This window comes from Neocloeon triangulifer, unplaced genomic scaffold (genome assembly GCF_031216515.1).
Source record: "Neocloeon triangulifer isolate White Clay Creek 2 clone unplaced genomic scaffold, ASM3121651v1 ptg000015l, whole genome shotgun sequence".
NCBI classification, from domain to species: domain Eukaryota; kingdom Metazoa; phylum Arthropoda; class Insecta; order Ephemeroptera; family Baetidae; genus Neocloeon; species Neocloeon triangulifer.
This window is the reverse complement of record NW_026775557.1, coordinates 4,261,904-4,282,236: the sequence shown is the minus strand read 5'-3', so window position 1 is coordinate 4,282,236 and position 20,333 is coordinate 4,261,904. Positions and strand designations below refer to the sequence as shown.

The 20,333-nt window shown below is 32.1% G+C and overlaps 2 protein-coding genes across 6 annotated transcripts in view; both read left to right on the top strand.

Moving 5' to 3' along the window:
• Nucleotides 1-9,534, top strand: part of LOC132202852 (breast cancer anti-estrogen resistance protein 3 homolog) — a 63,071-nt gene extending 53,537 nt beyond the window's left edge. For 2 of the 5 annotated variants that reach the window (XM_059630113.1, XM_059630114.1), the window contains exons 6-11: nucleotides 1,681-1,738; nucleotides 3,737-3,979; nucleotides 4,938-5,387; nucleotides 6,601-7,331; nucleotides 7,909-8,077; nucleotides 8,528-9,534. In XM_059630113.1, the coding sequence (XP_059486096.1) occupies nucleotides 1,681-1,738; nucleotides 3,737-3,979; nucleotides 4,938-5,387; nucleotides 6,601-7,331; nucleotides 7,909-8,077; nucleotides 8,528-9,100 (2,224 nt within the window). In that variant the 3' untranslated portion in view covers nucleotides 9,101-9,534. Of the gene's footprint in view, nucleotides 1-696; nucleotides 761-1,680; nucleotides 1,739-3,736; nucleotides 3,980-4,937; nucleotides 5,388-6,600; nucleotides 7,332-7,908; nucleotides 8,078-8,527 lie in introns of those variants that run through there. The other 3 variants (XM_059630117.1, XM_059630116.1, XM_059630115.1) reach the window with 3 other exon arrangements.
• Nucleotides 9,535-10,303: 769 nt separating this feature from the next.
• LOC132202855 (E3 ubiquitin-protein ligase RNF13) overlaps nucleotides 10,304-20,333 on the top strand; it is a 46,668-nt gene continuing 36,638 nt past the window's right edge. The window contains exon 1 of the mRNA XM_059630121.1: nucleotides 10,304-10,464. The gene's annotated coding sequence lies outside the window, so the exon portion shown is untranslated. The remainder of the gene's footprint in view (nucleotides 10,465-20,333) is intronic.

Genomic DNA, 20,333 nt, shown 5'->3' with positions numbered 1-20,333 from the left:
TCATTGAAGAATAAGAAAAAAAAATATTATTTTATTATAAAAAATTGAAAGTTTTTCTGAAAGTAAATTTTCCAATCTTTAAAATTTGTAATTTTTATCAGAATTACCTTATATTATGTTTTTTTTTAATTAAAATCTCCACGTTGAACTGAAATTTTCCAGCATGGAAGTCATTATTGAAAATATGAGAAATGGGAACTCTTTACACCCGCAGGCTGTCAAGATAAAAGTTATGTAGCTGCTTTTGCGTCTATATAAAATCGATTCTCACGGTCAGAACTTCGTAAACAAGCATCTTTGCCAGTTTTCAAGCCTCTCCTCTATGTAAATCAAGCCATGGTAAAATCGATTTCCGGAGAAAGAAAAGATGAGGTCTACCCCGGGGCAGAAAATAAATATTGTCTCCTTGGTTGCACGCCGCTGAATAATTGAGATGGCAAAAATCCATAAGCGGCACATGAGCCAAGTCTGCCACAGTTTGTTCAACTTGCTCAGCCAGCAAAACAGGAATTAATGTTCCTTAGTTTATTTTCATCCGCTGCTCTCTTCTTTGCAATTGAAAATAATGTCATATTATAATATACGAGTAGGGTTATTATGCGTATGCGCATTGCTCTCTCTATCGTTGCGGCTCAAAGGGTTAATAATGCAGGCGGACCCGCTTGAAATTCAATCGATGCTCGACTGAGTAAATAATTGTTCGCTTCGGCGGCAGTGGTGACGAGCGTGGAACCAAAAGTGACGTTGGTGGCAAAAATCGGTGAGAGGGAAGCGCAGTGCGGCTTATCGTTTTTAGTGGAGAAGACTAATTAAATCATTACGTAACTTAATTGGATTTAATTGATTTGACAATTTGAATGCAATTTATTTTTAAATCCTTGCGTATTTTCTGCGTAGAAAGGATACTTTGAGGTAATATGTATTTAAACTGCGACTGCGATTCAAGTTTTCGAAAGAAAATACTAAAATCACAAAAAAAAAATTGTCAATCTTTTCTAACATTTTAAATTCAAGAGTGATACCAAAAATTTTTCTTGAAGATGATAATTTTTTACCACAATGATTCCAATTTTTGTAATACAAAAAAATAAAACTATTAAAAATTGTTTTTATAACTTAAAAACTTTGTTATGCATTCTATATTTTATTATAATTTTTTATTTAATCATACATATATGTAAATAAAAAATAAAATTTATTTAATGTAAATAATCCCTCAAAATTATCACTCTCTCACCAATCACCAGTTTTTTTGTTTCATCAATAACAAATATATAATCTCTAAAACGAAGGTTACCAGACAAAAGGCAAACTTTAATAGCCACTCGTAGCTTTTTGACATTAAGTTAATTTATTTTTGATAAAAATTTCAAGAAATAGGGATACAATTACAAAATAATACCCTTTTAATTTTCAATTACCATTGCAATACTTGCAATAGTATGAACAGAATATATTATGCTTTTTTCCATATAGAAGGCCCACAATTGCTCTCGTGCTTTCGCAGACAAAAGACAAAACTCCTTCCCTTTTCATTTTTTCTTCCTCTCTTCTTACATTATACGCTCTTTATTATTTCGCTCGGCTCCTCATTACAAGGAGCCGAGGAAGTTTGGTCGTTGACAACAAACAAAAAGTGAAGCAGTCGAGAGAGTAACGCACGTCTCATGTGTGTTTCAGCTCCGAGTTGTGCGTGAATGAGCCGCCCCAGAGCAAGAGCTTAGACAACCTGGCCATGGTGAGTACTCTTGTCCTCCTTATCATTATTAGACGCCCTCTTTTCTCCGCAGCGCTTCTCCTGCTCAGCATTAATTTGCGCCTCCAGCAACCCATTAGTGCAATTTATGAGCAAAAATGCGCGCTTTCTGCAAAATAAATCAACTTGCTTAAGTGCCGACAATTTCAAAATACACAAAAGCTCGTTTAAGAGCAAAAATCCTTGTTAATTGCAAATTTTGGCAAAGTTCCCTTGAGCAGCTGATTTTACAGAATGTTTTATTTCTTTCTTAAAAGGTTTTAAAAAAAAAATTTTGAAGCATTTTTAATGCAGATTTTGTTATGAATAAAAGAAAGGATCGTGTTTTTAGATTTTTTATGCTCAAGATGTTTTTTCGATGGAGGGACAAGTCTCAAATAAAATTAGATTTTTAATGAAATCCCCAGACGTAAACAAGCAGCACCATTGCTTCTTTCATTCCGCAGCAGCACATATAGTTGCATAAACTTTAATGGCGTGATAAAAAGTCTGCCCGGCTAAAGTAGGACAAATGTTCCCAAGGAAAACTAACAGAAGATTGGATCGTTTCGTCAAACTATAAAAAGAGGCGCGCGCGTGGGATGAAAAAGCAGGCTTAATTAATTTCAGAAGATTCTAGCCTTCATCTGTTCAATCTAGCTGAGTGAAAAAAGAGTGAGATGAGACCTGCCAGAAGTTCCAGATATTTTTTTTGCAAGTGTTTTTCACTGCGGAGAATAGGAAGAGGGATAAATTGGAATCTTTTTATTAAATTTTCTATCTCTCCGGGTGGACTGGCAGAAAAGAGCAAAATATAAAGTAAAAATTCATCCTCTCTTCGTTTTGTTTTGATGCGACATTTCATCTTTGTAAATGGAATTTATGTACAGTAGTTTTTTCTTTTAATTTTTATAAATTTTTAAAGCAATTAGCTTCTAATGACTTCTAACTAATGAGATTACATGAACCACGTTTGAAATATTTAAGTTAAGCCTGAAATTAAAATAAATATTTTTCTACAATTACATATCCTTACGATTTATTTATTAAAAAAAAGTCATCTTGTGATACTAAAAAAGGTGCAACTGTAGTTTTAAAACCATTTCAAAATTTTATTTTTGTACTGAATTCTATCAATTTTAATTTTTTTTTAGAATATAGAAAAAAGGGGAAAATAAATACCTTTGAATAATTTTTTTCCTAATTTACAACCCCTACACTAAAAACTGAAAGGATCAGTGATTTCGTCTCTCAACAATTAAGATGACGATTTTCCAATCAGCAGCAATAAATCTGGACAGTGCCTTTTCCTTTTGCTGTCGATTCCCACAGGACCTTGTTTCATTCAGGGTGGGGTTCCCCAGGGTGGCGTTGGGAGCGGTGCCTGTGGGGCGGACGCATTCCGAAAGGCGCGCGTTCGCCGGCAGGATGCACTCGAGACCCAGCGCGTATCGATTGGAGCACCACCCTCGCACTAACTCTCTCGCCCCAAACTCTTCTCTCTCGCTTCCCAACCGACCGACCGACGGCAAAGGCAGCCGAGCCCCAAAAAGCTACTTTGTTCGTTGCTCCTTTCGCTTGTTCGCAACAGACGCTCCTCACCCGAATGCGTAATTTGGACCGAAATGAGCATGAAAAATGCAGGTGTTGCCTTTTTACACTGGGGAGAACAGTAATCGAGTTTAACCACATAAATATTGGGCCTCGCCTAAAGAAATAGACTTACTCCTTCATATTTTTTTGTTAGGAATGGAAATGCGCAAATTGAGTTAGTGAACCTTTCTGTGAACTTCTTTTATAGAAATTGTTTTCCATGAATAAAAAATAAAAAATATTAGATTTGTGGGCGTAAAAGTACGCAAGATTCTATTCATTTTGTAAAATGCATGAAGTTCAAAATGATGTTAATTTTTTTTTTATTTAAACTTTAATATACTCTTCTAAATTTATCCAAGATACACAACAATTTCATAATTGTCTCATTAATTAAATGTTTTGCAGGAGGAGAGCGACCCCAACGCGGGGGCCATCGCTCTTCGGAAGGCCCTGGAGTGGGAGTTGAGTCTGGACAGCCGAGACATGCGGTCACATGCGTGGTATCACGGAGCGATCCCGCGACCCCGTGCAGAAGATATCACGAGTCAGGACGGGCACTTCTTGGTGCGCGACTGCACCTCGCAACCTGGAGACTACGTGCTCAGCTGCAGATACAGAGGACAAGCACTGCACTTTGTAATTAATAAGGTAAGATTTATGCCTGTTATAAATCAACTAAATTAGAATTCAAGCAAATTAAACAATTTTAATTTTTCCGTTTTAGTGATTTATTTTTGATATTATTCTGATTATTCGTTTAGAGGATGTAACCTCTAGTTTCATAACACACAGTATTAAAACTTTAATCTTGGCTGGGATAGAAGATTATTTTTAGGCGAAATAGAATCAAAATTAATTAATTTATCGCAGATTATTTTCAAAACTAAAACTGTTGTTTCAATTTAGTGCATTTTTTATTAAAAATTTTTAAAATAGGCAACTATTCTCTGTAAATGAAATAATGCAATTTATATCCTATAAATTATATCTATAAAAGAAGAAAAATCTCTTATGGGTAGACAAGTGAAAATATATTATTATAAAATAAAATTTTTCATCATTTACGGGTTTATTGTGCAATTTAAAACCTTATAATTTTAACTAATTGAAGACTGCATTCATACTGTTCATACTTTTAACAATTATTATTCTGACGAATATGTTAGAACAGTTAGATCACCCCTTTTACTTATCTTTTTGGAAAAAAGTTTGTCGTAGAATTTCACGATTTTAAGTTCAAATCATCTAAATAAAATGCATTTTTTAACAAAACAATTCATAAGCGTTCAATAGAATCATAATTTTTTCTTTGAATATATAATTATACTACATAATGTAACTTCAATGCAGTACCAAAATGTTTTTTTTATTGAAAGATATTTATTTGTTATTACATTACAAGTCCAGCCAATTTCTGTAGTAAATGAAAATTTTTAAAGTTTTCATAATAAACTTGCAACTAATAAAAATTTATCAATACCGCGTCATGAAATAATGTTTCCAGTTAAATTTAACCATTCAAACTAAGCAAGCTTTAAGTAAACTATTAATGTCATTTTGACCATTAAACTAATTGAATTTTTTTTTATCTTTTCCTCTTTGCCAGGTGGTCCTTCAGCCAGACACAGTATACGAGCGAGTGCAGTACCAGTTCGAGGACGAGGCGTTCGACACGGTGCCCGACCTGATCACCTTTTACGTGGGCAGCGGCAAGAGCATCTCGCAACTGTCCGGCGCCAGAATCCACACGCCGCGCAACCGACTCTACCCCCTGTCGTTCTACGCGTCCAAGTTCCCCGCGCAAATGCCCCCGTCGGGCCTCATGTCGCCCTGCTCGCCGGCCGGCTCGCTGGTCACCTCGCCGTGCGGCGCCGCCTCCCCCGCCTCAAGACTGAACATGTACAGCAACAACATGGTGGCGGCGCCGCCGATGAGCGTCGTCTCGCCGCCCAGCACCCTCGGAAGGAGCAACTCGCGGCCGGGCACGCCGCCCAAGCTGCCCACCAAGCACCGAAGTCACTCCCTCACAGCAAGCACAGTCATGGCTGAAGCAGGGGTGAGTAATTATGGAACAAATAATTTACGTTACATTTTTTGCTTTAATTAAAAAAAAATTTGGTATTGCTCAATACTTTTGCAACAAAATTTCTAACTATTATAATTAAATTTGTGTTATTTAATTTTTTAAATTATTAAAAATAATATTATTTTTACCTCAATTTATTTATTGTTATTTTTTTATTATTGTATAATTATTATTTTATGTTGTTTTATAATATAATATTATTCATAATAATAATATTTTTATAAAAAATAATTTTTACCTTTGCAAAATTACTTTTGATTCATTTTATATATGCTGTGCAGCGTTGTGATATGATAATTTTAATTAACTTTAACTTAATCATCATTGTCCATGTAGTGGCTGTAAAACTGGAATAATTAGGTATTTTCAACAAATGACACAGTATTTAATTTAATATAGTAAATTTAGGGACATTGCTAAATTTAGAGTTAACAACACAGTTTTCATAAATTCATAGTAATAAAAAAAAAACAATTAGCTCACATATTTATTATATTATGCTGGATTTATTTCATGTAACCTGTCACGCGCAATTGATATTCAATAAATACACACATTTACTCACATTTAAAGCAAACATATTTAAACGATGGAAATTCTTGTGAGGACTGCAAAAATAATTTTACACGCATTTGGCTCTCGCTGGCTGGGGGGTAAACTAACAAAATCCCTCGCGTGACCGAGGCTCATTGGGGCGCTCAACACTGAAAGGGTTGCTCGCGAACAATTCGTGTTAGTGCATGTTGGGGATGATTAAAAATTCCTCGCTCAGGAATAATCACTTCACGACTCATTTGCTTGAAAACAATGGGCATAATATAGGCATAGGGCCGTGTACAATAATAAAAAGCAGAGGCATAGAAAACAAAAAGGGAATATTTTCATCTCTGTTTTTCATTAGGACATGATTGCAAAAAAAAGGGGAAGACTGATATATTTCTCTATGACTATGACAAAATTATTTACTTTAGAATAACATTTTGTAGAATATAATAAATTAATTTTTGATCTTGTCTTTTAAGGGTAAATCAGAATATATTATTCACTTAAAATTAAAACATTTTCTTCAAATTTTCATTTCAGTTTGAAAAAAAGCTATTTTTTTGCTTCAAATTTCTAACCATTTCTAACAAGAAGCAAATTTATTTTATATTTAATAAGAGTTTTATAATTTTTGTTCCAGATCCGAAGCATGTCTATTGATGAGCGTTCAACGGAGAAATTCGCATCCCTGCCTCGCAACAACACATCCACCCCAAAAGCACCCCCCGTCTGCTTGGCGACGATGCCGCGCTCGAACAAGGCGTCCATGATGCGGGTGACGAGTGACCCTGCGCTCAGTCCGTGCATGGAGCGTCGCCACTTGCTGGACACAGACCCTCAGGGCAGTCCACCCCCGAAGCCCAGTCGCGTGCCCTGCATGTCGAGTGACCTCAGGGGTGCCGCCCAGGGGGTGTACCACGCGTCAGGAAGCGATTCCGGAAACGGTTCCGGCGACTCGGTGCAAAGTTCTGCCGACGCCATGGAGTCCTCGTCCACTTCGCTGAAGCCCTGCAACGTGGGCGTGGTCATCAAGAACCCTTCCAGGAGCTACACACCCCCGGACGCAGTTGAGCCGGTCCTCGAGCCCTCCTCGGCCTTTGACCTCGACTCCTTCGCCACCCTGCTGCTTCCTGTGAAGGAAAACAAACCCCTGGACGCAATGGCCATGCAGGGTGTCCGACTGCTGTTGGCCGAAAATGGCTCCAGGGTGATCGCCAACCACCTGACCAAGGTGGACCTCGAGCTGACCCACCTGGCAGGTCGAATCGTTCCCAAGGGAGAGCAGCTCGACCTTGGGCTGGGGGTGCACTCGGGAATCGAACTGTGTTCCTTGCCACATGGCCACCAACTCAGGCTAGATCTCATTGAAAGGTATAATTTTTTTTAAAGTAAATTGCTAGTTGAATTAAATAATTATAAATGAATAAAAACGCATTTATTTATAAAATCAAAATTTTATACTAATTTCTTTTAGCATTTATAAATATATATTATTTAATTTATCTCTTTGTTTATTTAGTTTAGTTTCAACAAAGTTAATATTATTAACAATAGTTTTAAGCTATCAAGCTATAATTAATCTACTTACTCAATACTGAATCAAGATCTGTACTTTTTAACATTAAATTTGTAGTTACACTCTGGTGTCTGCTGTTTATGGTTTTCATGAAATGATATAAAATTTTAAGGGCTGAAATATGAAAATGAAATGGAAATCATTCAAATATGGTCTGTGAATTGTTATTTATTAACATAAATTCTCAGTAAAGGACTTATCATGCAATAAAAATTCCATATCAAAATATCACCAAAATTTTGATAATTATGTAAATCATCTCATAATAATTTATATTTTGTTATTTTTGTCAACTAGAAATATTTTTTCATTGTATATTTTATTCAATGAAGTAATAATTTCATGTCTTATATGGTGTCTTTGTGCTTCCAGGACGCGGTGCATGCAACTTTTCGTGGCAATCACCATTCTCAGTGGAGCGACTGACGTTGAACGCGCCGACACCCTCCACAGGTGGATACAGGTTGCAGTTGACGTGAAGACTGCCTTGGGCAACCTGTACGGCTTCTGTGCAGTTATGATGGGACTGAGCATGCCACAGGTACAACTTCTTGCTTGGATTTAAAATTTAAATCAGCTTACAAATCGTATAGCCTACTCAAACGTATGTCAGAGTACCTGGTTTAAATTTACCATCAAATTATTATTATTTCCAAATATTAACATGAAATTTATTTAAAAAAAAAAAAAAATAATTAAAATTTTTTGTAAGTAGAGTCATTTTTTAAAGACAAAAGTTGGTGTTTATTACACAGCAAATCTTGAGCATTAGAAGTGGATAAAAATGGCACAAAAATTACTTTATTGTTTATTTTCAAATTTCACAAAAAAAATAATTAACAATTAAACTTTTTGAATTAATTTTAATAGTTTAAAATTGCCAATGGCTGAAAAAATTAGTAAAAGGCTTAATAGAACATTATTATTAATTTTTGTTTACAAAAAAAGTGTTCTGACATTTTTATATTAATATATTTGATTCATATTTCAGATACAAAGACTCTCGTCAACATGGCATGTTGTGCGCCAACGGTACACGGACAGCGCATTCAACTTTGAGGCCAAACTGCGTCCTGTGCTGAAGAGTATGAACGAGTGCACCAACCCGCAGGCGCCCAACACCACCATCCCCCACCTCCTCCCCTTCGTTCTTCTGCACGAGCGTGAACACGCCCTGGACTTCGAAGACCACCTGCACCCCTCACCGGTGAGCTGGGAGAACGCCAACGACCAGGGCATCCTCACCCTGTTTGAGCACCTGCAGATGGCGCGCAAGTTTGCAGACAAAGAAGCAAATTTCCGGCGCAACGCGGAAATCGTTCTCAGCGACGCCAAAATAGACGATTTGCTGCTGGACGCTTTCCGCACCGAATTCCACCTCAAGTTCCTGTGGGGCAGCAGGGGTGCCGGCGTCTCCTCTTCGGACAGGCACGCCAAATTCCTGCAGGTGGTCTCGGCCATGTCGGAGAAGTGCGAGCCGAGCGGCCTGCAGTCGCCCTGCACACCCACCATGCCCAACAGCCCATCCATCACATCTTTCGGACCAACACATACAGCAGTCTAGACGAAAAACAAAATGAAAACAGTCAAGAGCAGAAGAAATTAAAAATGCTAAAAAATTTGGTTCCTGCGTAGGCTATTGTACAGTTAAGGTTTCGCTCACTTATAAATTGCAACTAAATTGACCCTGGGTCACCAAATATTGGAATGTTGAGGAAATGCTTACATTATCTGACTTAAAACAGCTCTTCGGTTGGTATTTTGTTCATGGTCCTCATAGGTGGCGGAAAATTGCGTTTTAACGTCATTAAACATTGACCTTTATGCATTTGCATAGGGTTTGCCAAGTAATGTACACTTTAATGCAATGAAACATTAATATCATTTTAATTTTTGTTACCAGAAAAGGATTTTTTTTAGTCATTTACATGATATTTTGAAATTTTGACTTGCAACATAATTTAAGTAAGGGTTTGCAATTTTTTTTAATTAAGGAATTATTTAAAAAAAATATTCAAATGAGATAATTTAAAAAGAAAAATTGAATGATTTTTTTTTGCAATTGTAAAATTTGCCAAAATTTTTTCTTGCCATTGAATTAAAGGCTAAAAATTGAATATCAAATTTTTACCAAAACAAATTTTTGAGAATTTTTCAGCATAGTCTATGGTTCTAGCGTGCTATTTTCTTTAAATATAAGTGAAGTTTTGATAGGAAAATTGCAAGCAGTTAAAAGGAATGCTGTCTGAACAAAAATACTTTTTCGTTAAAATTTGCAGTAAAGTAGTAATTTTGGAACCGATTTTATTTTTTCAACCAAAATTTGTCACATTTTGCTGAATTGATTAGCTATCCTAAAAAGCATCATAAATATTTTCTCTTTGTGTGAATTTTAATTCTAAGCCCTTCTTCAGTGGCATAAAATTTGCAAACAAAATGACACAGTTCATTTCATTGCGTAAAAATTATTTCACAGGATCATTAATGTATTCAGAAAAATTTCCTTAGTATGAAATATTATATAAATTTGCAAATCCTTAAAATTATTTTATAATACTGGTAAAAATTTTTAGTTCTAAAATATATCAGCGCATTCAGAATTCAATTTATTTATGTGCAATTAATGATAAAAAAAACGCGAGTAATTTTTTGCCGCTCAACAAGTTCTGCTGCAATAATTTAAGAATTGGGAAGCGCCACCTGCAGCAAAACAATGCACTATGCAATCGCGCCCTTTTGTGCTCAAATCAGAGGGAAATTAGGTGGGCGGGGTCAGTATTTGTTTACAATGTGCCGGGTCACGTCGTGTGTCGCTTTTCTGTCCAAAATTCGGTCGAAATGAGGGTTGTTTGGGCGAAAAAAAAGGGAAAATCCGGTCCTGGCATCGACCGAGGTCAGTTCAAGCTTCGTTTCCAGCGAAAGCAGCAGGTTAGTTTCAATTTTAACACAGTTTTTAACTCTCGCGAGAAGTATCTAAATTTCCAATTTTTATTTATTTCCGTCCAAAGCGATTGATTTTAGCATAAAACCGACTTTAACCGAAAAATATAGAACAATTAAGAGTTGACCCAGACAAAAAGCACTGAGTGGCCACGAACGAGCGAAATGATTGTTTTGTACGCAAAGTGACTTTTCCGCAAAAATCACCATACATTTTTTACGTCCTTACAAAATGTTTGATTTCAAATGAATACTCCGATAAAATGCAATCCAGAAGCATCAATCTTTCATGCCATTGGTAGGAAAGTTCTGCAGATTAATTTTGCGTAAATTTTTTAATGCAATTTTCAGCGGAAGTCGTTGCGACTTTGTTTTTTCCTCTTCACTCCTGTTTGCAGGAGAAAATCGTTTATAAACCAAATTTTATTACGATATGTGCAAAACCTGGAACTGTACAATAATCCATGCAGGAACCTTACTTAATTTTAACATGATTTAAACAATATTTGAAAGTCTCCATTTTGACGATGTTTATAGACCAGAAATTCAAAACCGAAACCATTCTTATGTATAAATATCAGTCTGTGAAAACTGAATTTGCAACCAAAACAACTTCACATGTTGTATAAAAAAAAATGAAGATTTTATGTTTCTTTTATAAAATGGTACCACTTATACAAACACTTCACTTACGCAAACAGAGGACTGGCGCTATAATTATACAAAAATCTTGTACTACAAAAATACCACTAAGGTATTTAGCATAAGTGTTAATTCACTTGAAAAGAGTCACCTCAAACACCCAAAACCTCACTTATTTCAGTAAATTATGTACTGGAAGTGGACCGACATGGAATTTTCCGAATGTTCTCAAAATGAGATCTTGGCTCATTTATTTATCTCTAATGAAAAAGTATTTGAATTGCTTATTATGGCTGATTAAGTAATACATTTTGAGGTGCCTCTGATTTTGCGATCAACAATAACGAGACAACAAACTCCACCATCTCTACCACATACAATCTAACAGTAATTTTGTACTCGTTGTGTTTTAACCGTAGCCAAGACGTTTTGCAAATTTTTCACATTTTATATTGGTACATTTGTACGCGAGCAGACTTGTAAACTCGCCAACCTCAACAATAGATGAGAATTATTTAGCTGAAATTTCCGGTACTCAAAAGTACGCAAAAAAAACTCTGCCAATAAAAATAGTCATTCCTTTTTTGCGCAGTTAAGTAGAAGCAAACGGTGCTACATCTTTACTCATTCAAAATGAAAAACTCTCACTAAGTACATAAAGTAATCAATAAAAAATATTTGTGTGGCGCATACTGCTTAAATTATAACCCAACGATGGATGTCCCACGCTACGTAATTAATTAAAATACCATTCCACGCAGATTTTGAGGTTTTCAAATTATCTGGCTTTGTATTATTGTGGAAGCGAACATTCCTTTTCTTGGCTCAAAATCTGATTTTGATTTGCAAGGTTGTGATTTTTAATTTTTAAGCTTTCTAGATTTTAATGACTATGTCCAGCACAAAATGTCTCTAGATCTTAATTTTACTGTCTCTTTTTTACTAATTGTGATCAGAAGCTATTGTTTAAAATGGATTGCACTGCTTTCTCAGATTCGACGTTGAAAATAAATTTTCCTATGCTCAAAATTTAAGTCTCTATCGTAATAATCAAAGTACATAATTATCATAAAATTAGTGGTCGAAGAAGCTCAAATCTAGGCCATTTATGATTGGTTTTGCGAAATTGATGTCTTCAACTACTATGCTGTACCAAAAGAAAATAACTGATGTGTATAAAAATGTGTCAAATTTCACCACCACCACCACCACATAATAACATAAATATTGATGTAAATATTGTAAGAAAAGTAAAGAACGCAAGAAATGCATTATTTATGATGAGATGCGGAAAATGAAACGCGTGAGAAAAATAGCGCGATTCGGCCTCTGCGAAAATTTTCACCACCATATCAATTTGATAACAATTTGAGTATAAAATGTTTATTCTACTCATGCAACCGAATTCGTAAAATGAAAACGCTATGATTGTTGGAGATAGTATGGCTGTGCTGGTATAAGAAATACACTTAACATCTTTTAACCAATGTTAATTTAATTTAAAAAAAAAATAGACCCCGCTGCAGAGTTTCTTTGTGATCTTTATTTGTCACACCGCCGAATTTTTTCACCCCGACGATTTCTTGACAATTTTGTGTGCGTTTGTGGCGAGAAAGAGAAACATATAAAAGCGCATAAATATGATATGTAATTGGATGATTAATACATCATCGCGTTGGTGTAAATTTTCCAGATCACACATTAGAATTGGATAATTGCTGACATTTAATAATGATTAATTGATTACTATTGTTATTTCGTTGTAGAGCTTGGATGAAATAAAACGCAATATAATAATTTATAAAAAAATTGACACCTCATTTCATAAAACTATAAAAAAAGTAATGGCTTATGCACTTATTCTGTTACCAAATGTTTCTATGAGGAGCTAAAGAAACTATAGGCTACTTATTTTCAAAAGAAGTAAACACTTCTGCTCAATTAAACTAATATAAAATGATTATAAAAGGAGAAGCTATCATATTTTACAACACCATAAATCATTTGGAACTTTTTATAAATATTAAGCAAAAAAATAATATTATAAGTTTTGTAAATTTTTATATAAAATATAACGTTAAAACAAGAGTATAAAACAGTAAAATTTGATTCATTAAAGAATCAATTTTAATTAAACAATTAAAAGCAAAAAAAAAAAAATAGTTTCTGCATAGAGGTGGAACATTTTTTAAATTTAGGACAGAAAACAATAAAATTGTACATAGTTGATTTCCAAGTACACTTTCAACCCTCCAAATAAAAGATATTCCCCTTTGAATCAGGTATTCCTTTATTTCAAAATTGTGTAATTTCTCTTAATTGTGTGGTAGAAAAGTTTTACTTGCGGATTGAATATATCTTTTGTTGCTAAAATGATAAAAAAATTGCATCGGAAGAAAGAATGTGGTTTTTGTTAGTTTTCTAAAACTCAATTTATTTAGACGATCAATAGACGTTGAAGTTGATATTCCTTTAATTCAAAATAGTGTAATTTCTCTTAATTGTGTGATAGAAAAGTTTTAATTGCGGATTGAATATATCTTATTTTGCTAAAATGATATAAATATTGCATTGGAAGAAAGAATGTGGTTTTTGTTTGTTTTCTAAAACTCAATTTATTTAGACGATCAATAGACGTTAAAGTTGATATTCCTTTAATTCAAAATAGTGTAATTTCTCTTAATTGTGTGGTAGAAAAGTTTTACTTGCGGATTGAATATATCTTTTGTTGCCAAATTGATAAAAAAATTGCATCGGAAGAAAGAATGTGGTTTTTGTTTGTTTTCTAAAACTCAATTAATTTAGACGATCAATAGACGTTGAAGATGATATTCCTTTATTTCAAAATAGTGTAATTTCTCTTAATTGTGTGGTAGAAAAGTTTTAATTGCGGATTGAATATATCTTTTGTTGCTAAAATGATAAAAAAATTGCATCGGAAGAAAGAATGTGGTTTTAGTTTGTTTTCTAGAACTCAATTTATTTAGACGTTCAATAGACGTTGAAGTTGATATTCCTTTATTTAAAAATAGTGTAATTTCTCTTAATTGTGTGGTAGAAAAGTTTTAATTTCGGATTGAATATATCTTTTGTTGCTAAAATGATTAAAAAATTGCATCGGAAGAAAAAATGTGGTTTTTGTTTGTTTTCTTAAACTCAATTTATTTAGACGATCAATAGACGTTTAAGTTGATATTCCTTTATTTCAAAATTGTGTAATTTCTCTAAATTGTGTGATAGAAAAGTTTTACTTGCGGATTGAATATATCTTTTGTTGCTAAAATGATAAAAATATTGCATCAGAAGAAAGAATGTGGTTTTTGTTTGTTTTCTAAAACTCAATTTATTTAGACGTTCAATAGACGTTGAAGTTGATATTCCTTTAATTCAAAATAGTGTAATTTCTCTTAATTGTGTGGTAGAAAAGTTTTAATTGCGGATTGAATATATCTTTTGTTGCTAAAATGATAAAAAAATTGCATCGGAAGAAAGAATGTGGTTTTAGTTTGTTTTCTAGAACTCAATTTATTTAGACGTTCAATAGACGTTGAAGTTGATATTCCTTTATTTAAAAATAGTGTAATTTCTCTTAATTGTGTGGTAGAAAAGTTTTAATTTCGGATTGAATATATCTTTTGTTGCTAAAATGATTAAAAAATTGCATCGGAAGAAAAAATGTGGTTTTTGTTTGTTTTCTTAAACTCAATTTATTTAGACGATCAATAGACGTTTAAGTTGATATTCCTTTATTTCAAAATTGTGTAATTTCTCTAAATTGTGTGATAGAAAAGTTTTACTTGCGGATTGAATATATCTTTTGTTGCTAAAATGATAAAAATATTGCATCAGAAGAAAGAATGTGGTTTTTGTTTGTTTTCTAAAACTCAATTTATTTAGACGTTCAATAGACGTTGAAGTTGATATTCCTTTAATTCAAAATAGTGTAATTTCTCTTAATTGTGTGGTAGAAAAGTTTTACTTGCGGATTGAAAATATCTTTTGTTGCTAAAATGATAAAAAAATTGCATCGGAAGAAAGAATGTGGTTTTTGTTTGTTTTCTAGAACTCAATTTATTTAGATGATCAATAGACGTTGAAGTTGATATTCCTTTATTTCAAAATAGTGTAATTTCTCTTAATTGTGTGGTAGAAAAGTTTTAATTGCGGATTGAATATATCTTTTGTTGCTATAATGATAAGAAAATTGCATCGGAAGAAAGAATGTGGTTTTTGTTAGTTTTCTAAAACTCAATTTATTTAGACGATCAATAGACGTTGAAGTTGATATTCCTTTAATTCAAAATAGTGTAATTTCTCTTAATTGTGTGATAGAAAAGTTTTACTTGCGGATTGAAAATATCTTTTGTTGCTAAAATGATAAAAATATTGCATCGGAAGAAAGAATGTGGTTTTTGTTTGTTTTCTAAAACTCAATTTATTTAGACGTTCAATAGACGTTGAAGTTGATATTCCTTTATTTCAAAATTCTGTAATTTCTCTTAATTGTGTGATAGAAAAGTTTTAATTGCGGATTGAATAAATCTTTTGTTGCTAAAATGATAAGAAAATTGCATCGGAAGAATGAATGTGGTTTTTGTTTGTTTTCTAGAACTCAATTTATTTAGACGACCAATAGACGTTTAAGTTGATATTCCTTTATTTCAAAATTGTGTAATTTCTCTAAATTGTGTGATAGAAAAGTTTTACTTGCGGATTGAATATATCTTATGTTGCTAAAGTGATAAAAATATTGCATCGGAAGAAAGAATGTGGTTTTTGTTTGTTTTCTAGAACTCAATTTATTTAGACGATCAATAGACGTTCAAGTTGATATTCCTTTAATTCAAAATAGTGTAATTTCTCTTAATTGTGTGATAGAAAAGTTTTAATTGCGGATTGAATATATCTTTTGTTGCTAAAATGATAAGAAAATTGCATCGGAAGAAAGAATGTGGTTTTTGTTTGTTTTATAAAACTCAATTTATTTAGACGATCAATAGACGTTGAAGTTGATATTCCTTTATTTCAAAATAGTGTAATTTCTCTTAATTGTGTGATAGAAAAGTTTTACTAGCGGATTGAAAATATCTTTTGTTGCTAAAATGATAAGAAAATTGCATCGGAAGAAAGAATGTGGTTTTTGTTTGTTTTCTAAAACTCAATTTATTTAGACGATCCATAGACGTTGAAGATGATATTCCTTTATTTCAAAATAGTGTAATTTCTCTTAATTGTGTGGTAGAAAAGTTTTAATTGTGGATTGAATATATCTTTTGTTGCTAAAATGATTAACAAATTGCATCGGAAGAAAGAATGTGGTTTTTGTTTGTTTTCTTAAACTCAATTTATTTAGACGATCAACAGACGTTTAAGTTGATATTCCTTTATTTCAAAATTGTGTAATTTCTCTTAATTGTGTGATAGAAAAGTTTTAATTGCGGATTGAATATATCTTTTGTTGCTAAAATGATTAACAAATTGCATCGGAAGAAAGAATGTGGTTTTTGTTTGTTTTCTTAAACTCAATTTATTTAGACGATCAACAGACGTTTAAGTTGATATTCCTTTATTTCAAAATTGTGTAATTTCTCTTAATTGTGTGATAGAAAAGTTTTAATTGCGAATTGAATATATCTTTTGTTGCTAAAATGATTAACAAATTGCATCGGAAGAAAGAATGTGGTTTTTGTTTGTTTTCTAAAACTCAATTTATTTAGACGTTCAATAGACGTTGAAGTTGATATTCCTTTAATTCAAAATAGTGTAATTTCTCTTAATTGTGTGATAGAAAAGTTTTACTTGCGGATTGAAAATATCTTTTGTTGCTAAAATGATAAAAAAATTGCATCGGAAGAAAGAATGTGGTTTTTGTTTGTTTTCTAGAACTCAATTTATTTAGACGTTCAATAGACGTTGAAGTTGATATTCCTTTAATTCAAAATAGTGTAATTTCTCTTAATTGTGTGATAGAAAAGTTTTACTTGCGGATTGAATATATCTTTTGTTGCTAAAATGATAAGAAAATTGCATCGGAAGAAAGAATGTGGTTTTTGTTAGTTTTCTAAAACTCAATTTATTTAGACGATCAATAGACGTTGAAGTTGATATTCCTTTAATTCAAAATAGTGTAATTTCTCTTAATTGTGTGATAGAAAAGTTTTACTTGCGGATTGAAAATATCTTTTGTTGCTAAAATGATAAGAAAATTGCATCGGAAGAAAGAATGTGGTTTTTGTTAGTTTTCTAAAACTCAATTTATTTAGACGATCAATAGACGTTGAAGTTGATATTCCTTTAATTCAAAATAGTGTAATTTCTCTTAATTGTGTGATAGAAAAGTTTTACTAGCGGATTGAAAATATCTTTTGTTGCTAAAATGATAAAAATATTGCATCGGAAGAAAGAATGTGGTTTTAGTTTGTTTTCTAAAACTCAATTTATTTAGACGTTCAATAGACGTTGAAGTTGATATTCCTTTAATTCAAAATAGTGTAATTTCTCTTAATTGTGTGATAGAAAAGTTTTACTTGCGGATTGAAAATATCTTTTGTTGCTAAAATGATAAAAAAATTGCATCGGAAGAAAGAATGTGGTTTTTGTTTGTTTTCTAGAACTCAATTTATTTAGACGATCAATAGACGTTTAAGTTGATATTCCTTTATTTCAAAATTGTGTAATTTCTCTAAATTGTGTGATAGAATGATAGAAAAGTTTTACTTGCGGATTGAATATATCTTTTGTTGCTAAAATGAATAACAAACTGCATCAGAAGAAAGAATGTGGTTTTTGTTTGTTTTCTTAAACTCAATTTATTTAGACGATCAACAGACGTTTAAGTTGATATTCCTTTATTTCAAAATAGTGTAATTTCTCTTAATTGTGTGGTAGAAAAGTTTTACTTGCGGATTGAATATATCTTTTGTTGCTAAAATGATAAGAAAATTGCATCGGAAGAAAGAATGTGGTTTTTGTTAGTTTTCTAAAACTCAATTTATTTAGACGATCAATAGACGTTGAAGTTGATATTCCTTTAATTCAAAATAGTGTAATTTCTCTTAATTGTGTGATAGAAAAGTTTTACTTGCGGATTGAAAATATCTTTTGTTGCTAAAATGATAAGAAAATTGCATCGGAAGAAAGAATGTGGTTTTTGTTAGTTTTCTAAAACTCAATTTATTTAGACGATCAATAGACGTTGAAGTTGATATTCCTTTAATTCAAAATAGTGTAATTTCTCTTAATTGTGTGATAGAAAAGTTTTACTAGCGGATTGAAAATATCTTTTGTTGCTAAAATGATAAAAATATTGCATCGGAAGAAAGAATGTGGTTTTAGTTTGTTTTCTAAAACTCAATTTATTTAGACGTTCAATAGACGTTGAAGTTGATATTCCTTTAATTCAAAATAGTGTAATTTCTCTTAATTGTGTGATAGAAAAGTTTTACTTGCGGATTGAAAATATCTTTTGTTGCTAAAATGATAAAAAAATTGCATCGGAAGAAAGAATGTGGTTTTTGTTTGTTTTCTAGAACTCAATTTATTTAGACGATCAATAGACGTTTAAGTTGATATTCCTTTATTTCAAAATTGTGTAATTTCTCTAAATTGTGTGATAGAAAAGTTTTACTTGCGGATTGAATATATCTTTTGTTGCTAAAATGAATAACAAACTGCATCAGAAGAAAGAATGTGGTTTTTGTTTGTTTTCTTAAACTCAATTTATTTAGACGATCAACAGACGTTTAAGTTGATATTCCTTTATTTCAAAATAGTGTAATTTCTCTTAATTGTGTGGTAGAAAAGTTTTACTTGCGGATTGAATATATCTTTTGTTGCCAAATTGATAAAAAAATTGCATCGGAAGAAAGAATGTGGTTTTTGTTTGTTTTCTTAAACTCAATTTATTTAGACGATCAACAGACGTTTAAGTTGATATTCCTTTATTTCAAAATAGTGTAATTTCTCTTAATTGTGTGGTAGAAAAGTTTTAATTGCGGATTGAATATATCTTTTGTTGCTAAAATGATTAAAAAATTGCATCGGAAGAAAAAATGTGGTTTTTGTTTGTTTTCTTAAACTCAATTTATTTAGACGATCAATAGACTTTGAAGTTGATATTCCTTTAATTCAAAATAGTATAATTTCTCTTAATTGTGTGATAGAAAAGTTTTACTTGCGGATTGAAAATATCTTTTGTTGCTAAAATGATAAAAAATTGCATCGGAAGAAAGAATGTGGTTTTTGTTTGTTTTCTAGAACTCAATTTATTTAGACGATCAATAGACGTTTAAGTTGATATTCCTTTATTTCAAAATTGTGTAATTTCTCTAAATTGTGTGATAGAAAAGTTTTACTTGCGGATTGAATATATCTTTTGTTGCTAAAATGATAAGAAAATTGCATCGGAAGAAAGAATGTGGTTTTTGTTTGTTTTCTAAAACTCAATTTATTTAGACGATCAATAGACGTTGAAGTTGATATTCCTTTATTTCAAAATAGTGTAATTTCTCTTAATTGTGTGGTAGAAAAGTTTTAATTGCGGATTGAATATATCTTTTGTTGCTAAAATGATAAGAAAATTGCATCGGAAGAAAGAATGTGGTTTTTGTTAGTTTTCTAAAACTCAATTTATTTAGACGATCAATAGACGTTGAAGTTGATATTCCTTTAATTCAAAATAGTGTAATTTCTCTTAATTGTGTGATAGAAAAGTTTTATTTGCGGATTGAATATATCTTTTGTTGCTAAAATGATAAGAAAATTGCATCGGAAGAAAGAATGTGCTGGTTTTTGTTTGTTTTATAAAACTCAATTTATTTAGACGATCAATAGACGTTGAAGTTGATATTCCTTTATTTCAAAATAGTGTAATTTCTCTTAATTGTGTGATAGAAAAGTTTTACTAGCGGATTGAAAATATCTTTTGTTGCTAAAATGATAAGAAAATTGCATCGGAAGAAAGAATGTGGTTTTTGTTTGTTTTCTAAAACTCAATTTATTTAGACGATCCATAGACGTTGAAGATGATATTCCTTTATTTCAAAATAGTGTAATTTCTCTTAATTGTGTGGTAGAAAAGTTTTAATTGTGGATTGAATATATCTTTTGTTGCTAAAATGATTAAAAAATTGCATCGGAAGAAAGAATGTGGTTTTTTTTGTTTTCTTAAACTCAATTTATTTAGACGATCAACAGACGTTTAAGTTGATATTCCT